The 18,630-nt window shown below is 44.4% G+C and overlaps 1 protein-coding gene across 1 annotated transcript; it reads left to right on the plus strand.

Moving 5' to 3' along the window:
- The first annotated feature begins 1,625 nt into the window (after nt 1–1,625).
- LOC105933123 (E3 ubiquitin-protein ligase RNF19A) lies at nt 1,626–18,607 on the plus strand. Its single transcript, XM_012872515.3, has 9 exons — nt 1,626–2,603; nt 8,615–8,823; nt 9,494–9,638; nt 11,955–12,117; nt 12,865–12,979; nt 13,245–13,406; nt 15,366–15,579; nt 15,672–15,815; nt 16,054–18,607. The coding sequence occupies exons 1-9, from the start codon at nt 1,912–1,914 to the stop codon at nt 16,847–16,849; spliced, it is 2,640 nt and encodes an 879-aa protein (XP_012727969.2). The 5' UTR covers nt 1,626–1,911; the 3' UTR covers nt 16,850–18,607.
- The last annotated feature ends 23 nt before the right edge of the window (nt 18,608–18,630 follow it).

The raw sequence follows: 18,630 nt of genomic DNA on the forward strand, positions 1-18,630 counted from the left end.
AGGTGAAATAGGTACACTTTTGGATTTTTTTTGTTTAAAAGCGATAAGTTAATTTTGTGCAGCTTTCATTAATTAAATATGTGTTTGACAAAGCAGTCCTGGCCATAAAGTGAAACTTTTTGCTGGGTGTCTCTCCCGGTTCCCTGACTTTGCCCGGAGGTTTGTTTTGCAGCGTTATAGCAAACCACTGGTGGCATTGCAATATTCCAAACCAGGGCTGGAGGCCTCCAGATTGATTTTTATTTATTTTCCTGGTCTTGCGCTCGGTCTTGGGCACTCTCGTTTTGTTGTACCTTTAAAAATTGAATCGAGACCACATTTAGACTCTATAGTTTTTGCCAATCATGCAAAAATTTAACTTCCTATGATCTTCAGACGCACATTTCGGGGTAAAAATAAAAACTGCAACAAACTGTGACTCAGAAGCAGCAAAAGAGAGAAAAATCACATGCAGCTATCTTTAAAAAAACAAAAAAGGGAAAAAAAAAACAGTGATAATGTTACTGATTGCAAATGTACATCTGTAGTCTGGCAGCAGAAAAATGTCCGCAGTCTGCTGGAACTAAACTTATAAAACTTTGTCCGCCTTCACAATCAATAGTTGAGGGGCAGGTCAACAGGTGCGGGGGAAGAGATCTAGTTTTCCTAGACATTTAACACAAGGCAAACAGACAATGTACAGTTTAATTAACAATCTACCTTTGCGTAATGTACTGCAATCAGTGTTGGAAAAATGACGTGAATTCGTAGCGATTTAGTTTTCTTCTCTTTAACCTGTCAGTGGTCATGCTTACATGCACAAAACAAACTATATCTGTAGTGATCGAGATGCTGAAGCTCACAGAGAGAGGGGGCAAAGATAGAAAAGTACCAGGAAAATGGAGCTTCATTGTAATCTATATTGTAATCAATAAAATATTTTCCCCCTATCATGCCATTCTGTTTTGTCCAAATGACTACAAGAGTCTTTTTCAGCCGGTTACAGAACCTGCTAAACTAACTTAAACTAGCATTGGAGCTGGGCGGTGCCAGTAAACTCTGAGCTGTGCTGCTCTTCACAGCAGCCTCCTGCTGCCTGCCGTTATCAGCAACCACTGTTGATCCTGCAGGCAGATCTGAACACTGTCCCTTTGCGTCACTTCTGGCCAAGGTTTTTAACCTCCTGTCCTCTCCTCCTACAGATATGTTCTGATTAGCGCCACAAACACTTACTCTGCCAGCTGTAGTGTTGGTCTAGCAAAATGTCAACGGTATATGTAAACGCTGAAGTCCGGCAGCTCGTACCGCTTAGGCTGAGATGGAAAAGGCCACTTTCAAGGCCTTCAAATACCTTCGATGAAAGCAGATTGAATCATTGAGAAGCGTCTATGCCGAGGTGCGACGGTGGACTGGACCCTAAAGGATTAAAGTGTCCCCAGGAGAAGACAAAGGAGGGCAGTTTTTAGTTGCTGATTTCTGTGATAGTTGGGAGTCATTTAAGATTCTTTGTTTATAAAAAGTGGTTGGTTTGATTTTCCATGTACACTGTGATTTGTTTCTTGTCATCTCTCTTTATACCCTATTTTTATTTTTGTCTTGCCCTTTCCAATGCTCTTATTTTTTATTTTTTTTTGCTGTCTGCAGGTTCTGTTGCATCCATTTCACCCTCGGGACCCCCACCCCTTCGCCAAAATCCGTCTGCTAGATGTGACCACGAGGTTGATCAGGAGAAGCCACCATGTCTTAAACGCAGACGGGCCCTCTGGAGCCCTCTCCCCCCACCCCGCCCCCCCCTCCCTTGCCTCCTCTCCCATCCACCACCTCACTCCCTCTCCCAGCCCCCTCCAACTCCCCCACCTCTCTGCACAAGTACGAGACAGGTTGCCCAGCTCTGGCTCCCCCCCGGCACGCCCCTCTCCGCCTCCCGGAGAGATGAGCTTACAGAAGCAGCAGCAGCTGGGCGGCGGAAGCGGCAGGGCGATGGGTTCTGACCGGGACCTACAGTCCACCGCCTCTTCCGTCTCCCTGCCGTCTGTGAAGAAGGCTCCCAAGAAAAGGCGGCTCTCTCTGGCTTCTCTTTTTCGAAGGAGAAGCCGGGATGCTAAATCGGGGCGCCAGAGGTCCAGGGAACTCCAGCATCCCGGGTCAGGAGCCCCCGCCGGAGTGGACGGGATCGCCAGCATTGAGAGCATTCACTCGGAGATGTGTAACGACAAGAACTCCGCCTTCTCCTCTGTGGCCGGGACGGCAGCTGCCTCGTTCTCCTCTGCCTCAGGGCCTTCTTCTTCTTCCGCTCCCTCCTCCTCTAAGACGGGGTTGGGGCTGGGGGCAGAGTCGCTGGAGTGCCCGCTGTGCCTTCTACGCCTCTCTAGGGAGAGTTTCCCCGACATCATGACCTGTCCCCACCGCTCCTGCATCGACTGCCTACGCCAGTATCTGCGCATCGAGATCTCCGAGTCACGCGTCAACATAAGCTGCCCCGAGTGCTCCGAGCGCTTCAACCCGCACGACATCCGCATGATCCTGGGGGATCGAGCGCTAATGGAGAAATATGAAGAGTTCATGCTGAGGAGGTGGTTGGTTGCTGATCCGGACTGCCGTTGGTGCCCTGCGCCAGACTGTGGGTAAGCAGCGAAATGAAATGAGTGGCACTTACAAAAACCCACCGTCTTTGTTTATAGTCTGACTTGCAGAATGTACTACATGTTTAGTCTCGGGTTGTTCACCAGAAGTGTGAAGGTTAATCATTTACATGAGTGTTTTATGAAATGTTTATTTCAGGATCGGGAGAGATCGGCAAACACAAATAAGGACACAGGAAACACTGTTTCTGTTAGAATATAAGGCAAACATTTATTATTATTCCCCACAGAATACAGCACATCAAAACAATTAGCTCTTCACACACGTAAAGTAGCAAGCATTAAAGCAACAAGCTTTCAGACAAACGTGACGCTCAACAGATTCTCAGAATCAGCTTTTACCATTGACACGAACTGGGAGCCCTCAGTCCTAGGTTAAGATCAGCGTTCACGATGCCGGTATCCACACACGAACTCACGGCAGACTCACCGGGCTGAGGGCAGTCTCCTCTTTATATAGTTGTAAACAAAGAGTCAGATGTGGAGCGAGAGTGGCCATTTCTCCCTCCACAGCTGCCCTGCCTCCCTAAGCATGTTTCCCAAAACATCAACCGTTCCCAGCACCTCAGCAGTGTGCGAAGCAAAATAATATTGCATACAACAAATCAAACAAAATAAGAATACAGAATCAGTCTTTCCCACAACACATTGTCATAGGTTCCCACCACAAGTTAAAACAAGTTATAGCACAATAACACATGTGGTTCTCAGTTTTATGTGAGCAACATAACAGGCACGAGCATGTATGTTGCTCTTAGTTTAAAACTAACCAGTTTTTCCCAAAATACATAGTCAAAGAACAAAAATAACTCTTTAATATATCAATGAGTTACTCCAACTAGCACCAAGATTAGCCAGTTTTCTGGGGAAAAGCCCGAATCAATTATTGATGCAGACCCTCCAGACCAGCTCTGAAGATGGTCTGAGGCGAACTGTCCACAAAACCTTTGAGTGTGTCTACACCTGTTACTCCCCTGGTCACCATGATTGGCCGTTTCTGTTTTCAGCTTTTTCAATGAGCTGCACAGTGGTGCATCGCAGCACTCTTGACCTCTAACAAGAAGGTCCTAGGTGGGGTGGGGTCTTTCTGCATGGAGTTTGAATTTTGTGCATGTGTGTGTTCTCTCCAGGTATTCTGGCTTCATCCTACAGCCCAAAACGTGATTGTTAGGTTAACAGGGCTCTTCAAGTTGACCCTAGGTGTGAGTGCGGTGGTTGATTCTCCTTTGCGTTCAACAGATTCTTATCTCCATGACTTGTAACACTTTGAAGCAGGACTCTTTTTCCTACACCTAGTCAGGTCGAAATCGCTCTTATTTTAATATAAGTCTATATTTCAAAGACTTTAATTTATTATGTCTTTCATTTATTATGTTGTACATCACTTAGATTGATGTTTTTCCTGAACAAAATATTAATTTAGTTTTGGTCAAAGCGCGCAGGCTTCCATGAAAATACGACACCTCATTTTGAGTTATTGCTCTATTGTATTTGCAGAGGTTGTTTTCAAACAGTGCAAAAAGGTTTTAGTTGTGTCTTGGCTTCTTAAAATGAAAATCTTTCTCTGTCACAGCTGCTTTCTTTCCAGGAATTCTTTGTGGTTATGTGGCTGTTTTTTTTATGAGGGGGACAAAATCCCCTCTGCACTTCTAGACACCCCCTGTGTTTTGGTGCTTTTTCTGCTGCCACAGTAACCTTTAAATGTTGGTCAGATGAATCCATTGGTTTTTTCCTAAATGTTAATTTTTTCTTATTATGGTTTCATTAAAAAAACACAAAATAGCTATGACATAAAACAATAGTTGGCTGTTGCCTCAGATAACCTCTTCTGTTTTGCTAACAGTAGTTCTCTCATTTAACAAACACAGCCCGGTGCATTTATTACAGAATTGTCTCATTGTAATTTTTGAGATCATAATTATACATGCATCTTTTAGGTGTTATACATTCATATTATTTGAGGTCTAGGCCTATTCTATTTTGGCTGGATAAGAAATATAGCAAACATAATTATCTACAAATTATATACAAATGACTAAAACTTGGTAATTATGAGAGGCGGAGGAGTGCTTAAACTCTGTGAGAATTCATTGACAATGAAATTAAATACAAACCCTGTAATAAAATGTTATTCTTACAGTAGTTTTCTAGCGGGTGTTGATTAATTCTTGTTACAGAAAGACTGACCATTTGACCTGTAAATCTTGGAAGTCAGGCCTTTTCATGTTCTTTGTGATTAACATGTCTTCATGTTTCCTTTGTTATCTCAGCCTAGTTGTGTGTCTGTAGAAATATGCGAACCTCATTAGGACATAGAGCTACATGTTGTGGTGACACCGTAGGCTAAAGCTAAGCTTGGGATTGTACCTGGTCTGGCTGATGCCAACACAAAAACCATTTGTATCCACATCCTGGCTTAGATACTTAGGTCTTGTCCACAAGAAGATAAGCAAGGTAAATTTTCATTAACAATAAAGAATAATTGTGTGTCGACACGACAGGACACAACACAACTCAAAGGGCTGTAGTAGGTATGCCGGGCCCATTGGTGACGCTGTGACTCTACCAGAGAAATTAGCAAAGAACACCAGGCACGCGCCGAGCAGAGAACTCAGAAGTAATCATGCCACGATAGTCTGGCAGCAGAAAAATGAGACGTGGGCTTACGCCATGACATTTCTCGTTAAAAGCAGACTGTTTTACAGTGTTCAGATGCAGTCTGCATGTGTTTTCCCTGGTAGAGTAAGTGGGGGAGGATATGAAAGAGAGTGATTTAAAACTTTAAACCCTTTAGAATATATGTTTGATAGTCTTTGGTTCAAGTAAGAAAGAGTTTTTCCTGCTTTGCTGGCAGGTATTGAGAGTCTGCTCACACTGCTTGTCAGGTTTGCCCAAAAGTCTTTGTTACAAAAGCATTAAAGAAGGCCCCTACCGCTTTTTTCTGGCAGCATTTTGAATGCTCAGTACAAAAAAGAAACTGAAGTGACGAGCCAGATACAAAGCACTCGTAACTAGCCAACCATTGGCTGCCACTGACGCCAACGTTGGTGATGGAGCATATTGGCAGTAGATTAAAGGGCTATTGACAGGTTTTCTTGTCATAGGACAGCATTTAATCCTCTCTAATTTAAAATCTAAAATGCATAGACTGACGGAACCAGATGCACATAACAGAAAATTCTTAAACACGGTTTTGTGTAACTAAAACTTTTATTCTGTTCTGTGAAACGCAGAGGGAGTATTTTCCATACCTTTTTGGTGTTAGGAACACCTTAGAATTAGACAAGTGTAAGAGCTTCAACAAAAGGATGAGTCAAAACTTGGCTGAATGATTGTGTTCTCATTATGGAGTCTAAAAACCAAATTCAAAAATGTTTGTCTGTACAAAGAAATTTGTGGATCCCCCACCCCCAAATATTGCTTGGATATGATCTTGTCCTCGTGAACGCAATATTGGGTATCATGTCATGAGCTGGGTGGATCTTTACCCCCCTACAATGAGAGGTTTAAACATGAAATCACTGGGAGCATAGAGGTGGCTGAGGCTATGTTAAAGGAATCTGTACTTTCCACAAAAAGTCAGTACAGGTCTGTGGTTTATTCAGGCTGGAAGAGAGTGGGAGAGTAAGGATTTCAGCAGATAACAGGAAGGCTGAATGGAGTACATGCTTTGTCTGATCCCGTTGGAATTTCAGTTTATCTGTATTGTAGCAAACTTGGTTTAAAGCTAGTTTCAAATGTCAGCTTCATAATCATTTTCTTTGGTGTAGAAAATGAAATTGTAGTTTCTAGAGAGACATCTGTATCATCGCATCTAAGCTTTACACAAACCTGTCATCAGAAATCGGAAACAAAAGGCTGAATGGGACACATGGGCACCAGACTGAGGAAGATGGCTGCAGTCTAAGACATTTAGGCAGAATGAAAAAATCGGTCCTCTCCATCAACGCCTTAGTCACGTTTTTCTCCTTTCAAACCTAGAGGTACGATCAAGAACTACTTTAGTTCAGTAGTTTACTTTAGTAGCCCGTGTTTACTTCCTGGTTCCTGAGCCAATCATAGGAGAGTTCCCAAGGTTCCCAAAGCAGAGCATTTGATATTTTATCTTGGCAAAAGAGCAGCAGCCTGCTAACATGAAGGCAGTAAGAGAATACACCATCATATACATATCCTGTGGAAGTTAAAGTTCAGTGGAGTTTCACAGGACTGTTGGGTAAAATGGCAGGTCTCCGTGAAAGGCATTGTGTATGAGCTGTTACGATTTAAACCACTAGGTGTCATTATTATTACTTATTGTTCCTTTAAATAAAAAGAGTGGCCTATTATGCTTTGAGTAAAACATGTTGCGGGATGTTTGTGGCCCCACTTATGATAATAAAATGAAAGCAAAAATCTAATAAAAGAAAAATCAACCATTTTCCATTTGAGAAATAAATTAGTCACTGAAAATCTGAAAATGAAAAAAGAATGATCAAGTATCCTTCTGTATTGGCTTCGTTTGCTGGAGTCCCAAATTTGCATCATTCTTGAACTGCGGTGAGGGGACGCACAAAAGTATTCAAAGGGCCGCTAATTGCCCCCGAGCTGCAGTTTGGACGCCACCAGACTACAGTCTGGGTTCTGGCTGGTGCTCTGCACTGGTAGTCTGTCCAAGGCTGTGTCCTGAAGTCCTCTCTGCCTGCTCTGCAGATAGGAATCTTAGGAGTGTAAATTGATCCAGGGGGAGGAAGTCTCCCAGGCCCTCTGTGGCCCTGCGATTAAACAGTAACCCTGAGGTCAGTCCCAAAGCTACACAGACCTTTAGTATGTCCTTTGACCCCTGAAACTTCACTTGTTTGGCTTTTGCTTCAATTTTATTGGATAAGACCACTTTTTAGGGGTATCCCAACCCCTACCTGAAAGAGAAGGGAAGACAGCTGCCAAGTTTCCAATGCTGAGGATTATTAGCCTCCCTATATGCTCTACAACTAAGCCACGTTTAAAAAGCCCCGTTCCAAATCTGAAGTTTAGGACATATTTAAAACGTGTGCCATCTGAATCCAGGCATTCATAATCCTTTACAGTGTAGACTAGCAAACTAAATTCAAGGTTCTAACGGCAATATTATGGAGCTTTAACATCTTCTACTGCCAGTTGGCTTGGCTAGCATTATGACAGTCTCTGTGTTTACTCTAAAGACTGTAGACTTCCAGCCAGGCATGACAGGCAGGCGCTGAAGGCTCTAAAGGATAAAACAAAACACTTTTGCCGTAGTAACTTGAGCCTTCCTATTATCTGCTTTGAGTTCTGCTTGCTCAACTCAGCGGCTAACCTTTTAGTCTTCTTCACTCTGTAACGACATCCCTACTGAAGAGTGTTTTCAGCATGGCCTGGTAGTGTGTTCACGATCCGAAAAGCTTTTTTGAATTTCCCGCCCGCCGTCCGGCCTGTGGTGCTGGTTGTTCGGGTCCGATCAAGCTCGCAGCAGCGGGATTCCAGTCCCCAGCCCATCTCTCCATGCATCTGAGTAGTAATGCTCTGCTTCTTTGAAAAGCCCCCAGCATGGAGGCACCTGTAACAGGCACCCCGGAAAGGCCTTGTAGGCTGAAAATACAAGCAGTCAAATAGATAAATGCAGACATATACACATGAATATGCAACAGGTTCAGTCCTATTTATCTAGCTCTTTTTCCTCCCGTAATATAAAAGTAATGATTTTTTTCCTCAACAGCTCTGGTGGATTGGAGCCAGAAATGTGGTAGAAACACTTCTGTATAACCATTACCTGTTTTTATGGGTAATGCAAACAGGCTGATGGGTACAGGTGTTCTCATGGCGCCGCAAAACGGACCTTTCTGCATGAATATGTATTTTATTGTGCGGCTCTTCTTATATACCCATCATGTTTTTCATGCATTGTCACCAGGGTTCCATGGAGGAGGCCTTTTTTTTCCCTCCAGAGTTGAGGCCGTGGCGCATCAGATTGAACCGATGTTTTGTTTCCCATTTACCAGATATGCAGTGATAGCCTTCGGGTGTGCCAGCTGTCCAAAGATCACGTGCGGCAGGGAGGGCTGCGGCACAGAGTTCTGCTACCACTGCAAGCAGCTGTGGCATCCCAACCAGACCTGCGACGCTGCGCGGTTGCAGAGAGCCCAGAGCCTCCGTCTGAGAACCGTGCGCTCGTCCTCGCTCAGTTACAGCCAGGAGAGCGGCGCTGCAGGTGGGCTGTTCAAGAACGCAGGATATGACTAAAAGTTCATTTGTTTCGGGAACTCGGTTCACAATTTATGTCAATTATGATTTTCCGCTCACAGAAAATGAAAAAAATTTGGATTAGAATATAACATCAGAACAATAAAGAACATTTTTAAAATGAACAGAAATGTGGGCCTAATGAAGAATATGTTGAATACCGGCTAAACAGTTGTTTACAAAAAGTACTTTCAATCTTATGAGACTCACCGGAGCCCATATTCAGATTTATTGAATCTGAATAACATAACTGCATTACTATTAGTGCTTTTTTTTTGGCTTTCTCACCATTTTTTTAAATTCATGCTTTGCTACAGGAAGTTACTGAGTTATATGAAAAAAAAAAAAAGCTAAATCTGAAGTAAAGCAGTGGGAAACAGAATGAAATAGTGCTAACGTTTTGTCTTTTGTGGATCGGACTGTTTTAATTTCATGGTCCCTGGCTTTATTAAGACCGTGTGTCAGCTGAGTGCAGATTCAGAGCTCAGCAGAGTAGAGCGGCTCATCAGGGCCGCATTGTAGTGTGATGACAGCTGTCCGCCGCTCCTGAAATGAAAGGCTTGTCAGTCCCGTCTTTATTTTTCTTTGCCGCGCCATCTCTGATTTCCCCCTTGTTCATCATATTGTGCTTGCTGCAGCCGACGACATCAAACCATGTCCTCGCTGCGCCGCCTACATCATCAAGATGAATGATGGGAGCTGTAACCACATGACCTGCGCTGTCTGTGGCTGTGAGTTCTGCTGGCTCTGCATGAAGGAGATCTCAGACTTGCACTACTTGAGGTGAGTCCAGTACAGTAAATACTTGCACAGCAACACTGAGTGGGATTTCTTTTTAATACTTGAGCTGCAGCGCTTTAAAATAGACAAGGGTTACTATGAGGTTATAGGTTTGTGAACTTTGAATAAAAATACAATGGCTTCACGGTATGTCGATATATTCAGTCCTGGTAGTCTCCCAGTGTGCAATATGGCAGTTCCATAGCACTGCTTAATGCAGTATCTGCTAGGCTGTAGTATTTTGTTTTATATGTATTTAAACTCTTTTTGAACATGATCAATTTTGACATCTTTATGGGAGTTTTTGTCCCTTTTAAGCCCACTCCTGATTAGGGTTGTCAAAATAATCAGTATCTTGATTAATTCGGTGCTAAACAAATAAATTATTCTAAGATACTTATTTGCGTCAGAACCAATACAAAGTGACCCATGCACATTTGGCCAAATTGTTGGGCTCCTTCCAGCAGCAACAACAGAGACAACCAGCCAATTTCTTTTTCTTAGTTGGCCTCCAAGGCGTTTTTCTCAGTTAGAGCTCAAAATAATATGCTTCTTTTTTTCAACAATTACAAACATATAAACATAGAGGTGTGGAATCCACACATCTGTTAACATCTGCTAATTAATAACAGAATGTTTAGAAAAGGTTTCATTCCCCCCCAGGACTGGGGCTGCTCAGTGTTGGTACGGCGTCTGAGACCCACCTGATGCAGATTCGGTTTGTTTGATTTAGATAGTGCCAGTTCACAGCACGCCGTGTCGAGGCACTTTATGAAAATAATAAAATAGTTAAATCAAATTAACCTTTGAGAGTAGATTGTTGGGGTTTAATCAACATTAAAGATGTTATGCAATATTCATCGATACATCGTAATTTCATGTTTCATATTAAGTGCATATTAAGTGCATATTAAGTTACTGACTTATATGCACTTAATAAAACTATCTAACTGATTTCAATTGGATTTAGAAAAGCACATATAATTTCTGCTGATGTAAGAAAAGCTGTCGCTACGGTTCTATTTTAATTATCTGTAACACTGGTTTTAATAGAGTCTGTGTTTTCAGGACTGGAAGTATTCAGTTTGCAGAAGTAAGTCTTCCTTTGGCCAGGAAGAAACTTTCTGCAGACTTGGAGGACTGTATGTGGGTCCATCATCCAGCCCATTCTGCCTAACTCTTCTAACTGCTTCTACAATATATTATCCGTATAACACTAATCCAAACATGAATACGTCACTAACATGGGCCAGCGGATAGTAGAACTAAATGGCAGGGCAATAACACATAATAGCTCTGAACAGTTTGGGTCTTGGTGAAGGTATCGGGCCCTGAGAAGAAGACCATATTTTGAGAAAAGGCCCGATTTCATCGGCCATAGCTACCCTGAGTAAGAGACCACCTTGAGGAGCTATTGTGTGATATCTGGGTACTGGTTATTGTGTATCTTTAGTGATCAGCCCATTTCAAGAAAGATTTCTGTGGATTTATGCCTGTGGTCATTCATAAATCCTGATTGGAGACGGCGATGTCCTGCATGTCTGGGAGGCATAAAATCTGCCCTTCCTTCTAAAAGAATAATGCTGGATGAACTCGGTGTTGCCTTCCTGTTATTCCTCAGAAAATGCTTCAAATCTAAATTATACCTCTCCTTATTTTCTTGATTGGAAATGCTTTTTAAACCTTTTTGCGCCTTCAGATCCTGCGGCCGGTCCCATAAACCACTCTTCATCGCTTCCTCAGAGCTGGCTTGGTCTGGCTTGGTCAGCTGATGCAGGGCTGTGACTAGCTGGCTTGGCGAGTCAGGGGTGGTATAGTGGCTGGCTGGATTTTTCCCTCCTCTGCAGAGGGGCTATTGTCTCCATCTTCCAGCTGGGATGTCTCTAAGCACCATCCTTTGAGAAGGAATTTGCCCCCTGGGCTAAATGCCTAAGCCTAACTGGGAGTTTGCAGCAACATACGGAGGAGGGGCCGTGGTTTGTTAAGATAATTCAGTCCACATCAGCTCCTTCTGGGTTTTCATCATAACGACTTTAAGCCCCAGAAATGGTAGGAAAATGATGGTGTGGAAAATAGCTGTGATTCCAAAAACTGCCATTAGTTTTAAATTCTCTGTATACCTGGATAGCAGTGAGCAGCATAGGCCTGCTGTTCAATAATCATCATTAGTGTTCAGGTCGCCCTGCTGTCGGTGTGCGTTTCGGCTGTGGCAGTTCACGTCTTGCATGTTTTAACTCTGTCGTCAAAGCGGTGCCTTAAGTAATTATGCTTTTGTCAGTTTAGTGAAAGTGAAGGAGTTTTCTGATTTTGTGGTTCCAGTCCGTCAGGATGTACGTTCTGGGGGAAGAAGCCTTGGAGCAGAAAGAAGAAGATCCTTTGGCAGCTGGGAACACTTGTGGGCGCCCCTGTAGGAATCGCACTAATCGCTGGCATCGCCATCCCCGCCATGATCATCGGCATACCTGTCTATGTGGGAAGGAAGGTGAGGCTCCAGAGACAGAACTCTACTGAGGAGAAATTCTCTATGTTTCACCCCTTATTTCTGCTTTACTACCTGGATAACATTTTATTTGTATCACACCTGCCAATAAACCTGTGTAACTGGTAAATCCAGTGGGACAGACATTTTTCTCCCAAATGCTGTCAACATGGTGAACTCTGTCTTCTGTGGCGAACTACTGATTTGGTCAAAAAGCATTTTTGGGTATAGCTGTGGGAACTATTTTCATTTAATTTTCCAATAATGTGGAAGTACTAGCAGTCTCCAAATTCCCCCGGTGAACTCTGCCAAAAAGGGACCAGGGCCAAGAAACATTTCTGCCCCTCCCCAAAATAAACCAAACAACGTCCAGACTTGATTAAATCTGTGTCAAGCTTTCTCTAGAATGCTTAGAGAAAGTCTGTCATATTAAGTACCGTAGTAAAATTATCGTCCACTCAGATTTAACAAGCTAGGGTAGCTGTAGTTTTTTCCTCCTGCCTCGTTTGGGAACCATTTCATCCTCCCTGTCAGCAGCCAGTAACTTGGAAGTTCACTTTCTAAATCCCAAACACGTTATTTGTAGCAGTAAACGGTGCTGGCATTAACCTGCTGATCCGTAGAAACCACCGCGAGGTTCTGCAGAGCAACAAGTCAGCCGCCATGTTGACTAGTCACCGTAGAAACGGACCTCTTTACGCTTGGTCGTGTCTGGACTGTGCGCCTCACAAGTTTTCTCTCTCCTTTCAGATCCATAACCGCTATGAAGGCAAAGATATTTCCAACCACGAGAGGAACCTGGTGATTGCTGGAGGAGTGACTCTGTCTGCCATCGTGTCCCCTGTGGTGGCTGCAGTCACCGTCGGTCAGTCGCTTCTCAACCTGTCCTCCTCCTTCCTTTCTTTCTCGCCTGGTAAAACCTTGTGACATCCTGGCTTCTCATTTGACCTCCTCAGTTTGAGGCTCAATATCATCTCTGCTGTGTTTAACATTTTTTTTTTTTGTTTTTAGCCAGAATGAGTTTAAAGAGGAAGATTAGATGTCTGTCTGGCAGCGGTGGATCTGTGCTGTGTTTTTATTCTTTATTCTGTTTCTCACAGCTGTCTCTCTCTGTCTCTTCCACCCACAAGGCATCGGGGTCCCCATCATGCTGGCGTACGTCTACGGCGTGGTGCCCATCTCTCTGTGCCGCAGCGGAGGTTGCGGAGTGTCAGCTGGAAATGGAAAAGGAGTGCGCATAGAGTTCGACGACGAGAACGACATGAATGCTGGCAGTGGAACAGCTGCTACCGGTACGGTTTGCTGGTGCATCTCCAAGGCAGCTCTGTGAAATCACATTTTGCCCTTTGCTAACTGAAACTGTCCCTGTCTACAAGAGATTTGCTCAATGATTCGTTGGGAATCCTCCTTCAACTGTAAAATGTTTGCTTCTTTCTATCCAGGACCAAACTTTTTAGGTTGATTTCTGTTTATTTCTATTGCACCAGCTGATTGCTTCTAAACTAGGGTTGATACCAAAAAGTCAACCTCTATTTCGATTTAAAAAAAAAAAAAAAACTCCCTATGCCATTTTTGATACTGCGGCAAAATTTTTTGAAGGCAGAGAGTTTTATGTTAAGTGCAGAACAATATTTACAAATGACAAACTTTAATTTTCTTGGTTCCGTACAAAAGAGTAGGAGGACAATTCTATGGAGGATTGAAATTGAAATAATTAAAAATAAAAGCAAAAAATATGAATGGCCCAATAAATGTACCACTATAAGGTTGCTCTTAGTGAGTTAAAAGTGCTTAACAGCTATATAAAATTAAATTACATTATTGCTACTTTAATGAATTGGTTAATTTCTATTGGTGAGGACTGACTCACATATTCAAAAATAAATATAGAAATATGTACAGGAATAAATACACGCGCAATAAATATATAAGCATAAAATGAATGTCAAGCTAATAACAGCTAGCGTTAGCTTGTTGTTATTAACTGAACGTCAAGCTAATAGCTAGCATTAGCTTGTTGTTATTAGCTGAACGTCAAGCTAATAACAGCTAGCGTTAGCTTGTTGTTGTTAGCTGAACGTCAAGCTAATAACAGCTGGCGTTAGCTTGTTGTTATTAGCTGAACGTCAAGCTAATAATAGCTAGCTTTAGCTTGTTGTTATTAACTGAACGTCAAGCTAATAATAGCTAGCATTAGCTTGTTGTTATTAACTGAACGTCAAGCTAATAGCTAGCATTAGCTTGTTGTTGTTAGCTGAACGTCAAGCTAATAACAGCTGGCGTTAGCTTGTTGTTATTAGCTGAACGTCAAGCTAATAACAGCTAGCGTTAGCTTGTTGTTATTAACTGAACGTCAAGGTAATAACAGCTAGCGTTAGCTTGTTATTAGCTGAACGTCAAGCTAATAACAGCTAGCATTAGCTTGTTGTTTGGGACTTTGATCTGTTTCAGAAACAGGAGCTCACTGAGCTTTTTACGCCGCTCTCAATCATTCGATTGGTACTGTTAGCAGAGCATGTTTTTTCTTTTTTCCTGACCGCCTGCGCTTTTTAAGGAACAACAATGTAGTGTTGTCTTGTCCCCTAAAAGGGTCTCGGCATGTTGGGGTTTAAAACGTCCAGCAGCTGATCATTGTTGAGATGAGCGGCTGCAGGGAGCCTTTGTTGTTGCAGCGCTGCAGTTGGAAGAAATGCAACAATTTGAGGAAACATGAGCGGGTCAGTTTATATCGATTCTGACGCACATTAGTCTTTAAATAATACATTATTTAGTATAGATTATATCAAAATATCAATTATTTTGACAACCCTACTATAAACTCTTGCAGATATAGATAACCTACAGATGCTTCATTTAGCGCTACTAGAGGAAATGCGGAAAGGAAATCATTGCCAGCCAGCCTGTTACACCTGTAATCATAAAGGAGCATGGTGTAGAGACCCCCCCTTGCTCTGGGTGACTCTTTAGCACCATCTATCCATCTCTGAACAGCCTCTGGTCACTGCTGAGGAAAAGCATTCCCACAGCAAGATGCTGCCACTGTTGTGTTTCTCCATGGGAACGGTGTGTCTTCCATAAAGGCACTTTGCATGTAAATCTTTGCCGCTCCTGCAGAGTTAGCTGCTTCTCTGATCGTTGGTGTTTCAGTAGATTTACATTTTCACATGATGGGTTGAAAAGTGCAAAATGGGGTGTGGATACTTTTACAAGCACTGTTCTAATTGTTAATGCTGGGATGAAATGTTTTTTAGATACTACATCAGTAGCAGACACCAGGAACAACCCCAGTATAGGCGAAGGCAGTGTCGGGGGGATGACTGGTAGCCTGAGCGCCAGCGGCAGCCACATGGACCGTCTGGGCGCCGCCAGAGACAACCTGAGTGAGACGGCCTCCACCATGGCGCTGGCTGGTGCCAGCATCAACGGCAGCCTGTCCGGCAGCGCTATGGTCAATTACCTACACAGGTGCTAAACCCCAACTATCAAAGCCTCTTTTCCTCTTGTGATGCTGTCTGTCGGCTTCGCCCTAAATCTGTCGCTGCCTCGCATGCTGTCAGGATGGAGGTCCAGGCTGATGTGCAGAAGGAGCGCTGCAGTCTCAGCGGAGAGTCTGCTACGGTCAGCCTGGGGACAATCAGCGACAACGCAAGCACCAAAGCAATGGCCGGATCCATTCTTAATGCCTACATGCCTCTGGACAGGTGAGCAGGGCTTTGTCTGGGTAAGGGGGCAGAACAGATCCTGGACAGTGTTTGTAGCTGGAATCCACATGCAGGTCATGTTAACCGGGCTGCAACAGTAGTTCTGCATATTTCTAGTACGGTATTCAAAGCACAATATTCTTTTTATCATTTAGAATGTTCTGTGGGATCATTTAACTCAACATCCTGACAGACATGTAATGCCAAATCCTGTTTATTTTCACTTCCCTTGTTCCAGAGAGGGAAACAGCATGGAGGTCCAGGTGGACATTGAATCCAAACCCGTTAAAAGACGGCACCACAGCGGCGGCAGCAGCGCGGACGACGGCAGCAACGTCGGCCGCTGCGGCTGGACCAATCCAGCCACGGGCTGCGGCTCCTCAGAGGGCAAAGGGAGCGCTGCTAAGTGGGGCAAAGAGGCGTCCTGCTCCTCCTCTTCCAGCTCTGGGGGCAAAAAGAGCAAAGGCAAGCTGCGCAAGAAAGGAGGCGGAGGAACAAAGATCAACGAAACACGGGAGGACATGGATGCTCAGCTCTTAGAGCAGCGCAGCACGAACTCCTCTGAGTTCGACTCTCCGTCGCTGAGCGGCAGCCTGCCCTCCGTGGCCGACTCTCATTCCAGCCACTTCTCAGAGTTCAGCTGCTCTGACCTGGAAAGCACCAAGACCACCTGCAGCCACGGCTCCGGCGGCGGCGACTACCACCTACGCTTCGCCACCGTCAGCCCCCTACCCGAGGTGGAGAACGACCGCCTGGAGACGTGCCCCGCGTCTTCGTCCTCCTCTCAGGGACGCGGAGCGGGCGTCCCTCCTCAGTCCCCCGCCTCCACCACCTCCTCCCTGGGTAACGGCACCGAGCTGTCCCCGCTCTGCTTCGTTACCGACGAGAACATCAACCCCGTGTGCCCCAGCGAGCTGGACTCTTACAGCAACACCGGCGAGCTCCTGAAGGAGCACAACAACAATCACCAACCACAAGAGCCGGCCCAAAGCGAGCAGCAGACCAAGAACTCCTGCATACAGACCGATATTTAATAAACACAATACCTTAAGTGCTGCACACGTCCTTTATACATGACCTCCTTTCCTTCTTTAAACTAACAATCGCTGCTCATGGTTAACGTGCAGTTTGGGGTGTCCCCCCCACCACAGATGCATCTTACATTAGGATGTATGTCCTGAGTAGAACTGAACTGCGGTTCCTGTCAGACGGCTTTTGGATGTATAAAAGTCTTTGACGGAGCGGCCATCTGAAAGTATTAAAGTGGTTCCTGAGGGTGTTTCTCTGTGTGAGCCAGACGCTGGCAACTTGTCTTGGATCCTTAATTTCCCCTTTATTTTGTTACATAAAGCAGTTAAAATAAAAAGCTCTCCATGAGTTCTGCAAGTGTTTCAGTTGTGCTCCTGATGCAACATCGTTTAAAACGTTCTGCTTTCCTGAGGCAGAATGAGCTATGGACCAGGCAATATCCTATCACTTCTTGCCCCCCCTCCCTCCCCACTTCACATTCTGAATCATCTCAGCATTAAATTTGACCTTTAACGGCTGAGATGTTCTGATGGAGTTGCTGCTCCACTGCTGCTGCTTGTCGTTTGCCGAGGTGACGCCTGTAGCTCCAACCTCTCCGGTGTCGTTTAGTGCCAAGATGTCGTTGAAAGCTGGATTTAACTCCGGGAAATCAACTTAGGATGTTTTTTTTTTTTTTTTGTCGGAAGTGGTTTGAGAAAAGGTCTCTGGAAGGCCGGCGTTGTAGATTGTGCTGAAAGCTAGAATAGTGATGTTAAGCAGCGGGTGGGTCAGCCGCCTGGAGCCGTCTGCGTACTGTTCAGAGGGGATTTCTGCAGGACGATGGTCCCGCCTCACTGAGAGCTTTGATATCTTAACTCCTGGTGCCTTCAGGAAGCTGCTTGGGTTTCTCTTCACGTTGTCTTCTAGAGTCCAGTCAGAAGCGAGGAGAACTTGTTCCAGATAGCAGAATGTCTTCTTCAGCGGGGCCCTCCCCCATCCTGACTCCTGCTGTGGCGGACGTCGTAACTGAAGACTTTTCAACAGCCTACCAAAGACAGCACTCAGGCTCTTGTTGAATCTTTCATTATTCAGCTGTCGACGGTGATGTGCGTCCTGTTTTATTTTTTTAACCATGGTGGGGATGAATGGAGGTGTGACCCATGGTCACAGGCACACATCCGGTCCGCTGTTTTTACATGTTCCTCTAAAGCTACGCAAATAACTGAGGCTGCACAGCAGCTCCAGGCACCGACACTGTTTCCTGGTCCAGATGGATTGATGTTCTGCTAACGCACCGAGGTTCCTGGGGAATGGGCGTGTGTTGGGGTTAACCCTCCCTAACCATCTGTCTTGTGTTGCCAAACGGTGCTGCTGAGCAGACTTGAAGTCACTTTTCTGTTGGGTTCTCTTTTCCTCCCTCAGTGTTTGCTGAGCCTTCTTACTGCTCTGGGGTCTGCTTAAGGCCACTGAGCTGGTTCTGGTGAACCTCCACTAGCAGGGGTATTGACCCAGGTCTGTTATTGAATGGACCCCCGGTTCCGTGGATGAGGACGCCTAGCGGCAGTTCTCCCTTCATCCAATCTAGGATTGTTTTTTTTTTTCCTCCCTTCTTGGTTTGAACCAAAAATCTCTTGTTTTGGTTGTAATCTGCACACTAGTGCCAGATAAAACTGGCCCTATGTGCAGAATGAGATAAGCTGTTTGTACATTTGTTTGGTAATTTGCTTTACTATATGCGTGTAAATGCATATCTACAAAAATAAAATAAAAAGTTGTATCTCAAACCTGCGTTTTGTTTTTCAATCAA

Source organism: Fundulus heteroclitus, chromosome 3 (genome assembly GCF_011125445.2).
Source record: "Fundulus heteroclitus isolate FHET01 chromosome 3, MU-UCD_Fhet_4.1, whole genome shotgun sequence".
NCBI classification, from domain to species: domain Eukaryota; kingdom Metazoa; phylum Chordata; class Actinopteri; order Cyprinodontiformes; family Fundulidae; genus Fundulus; species Fundulus heteroclitus.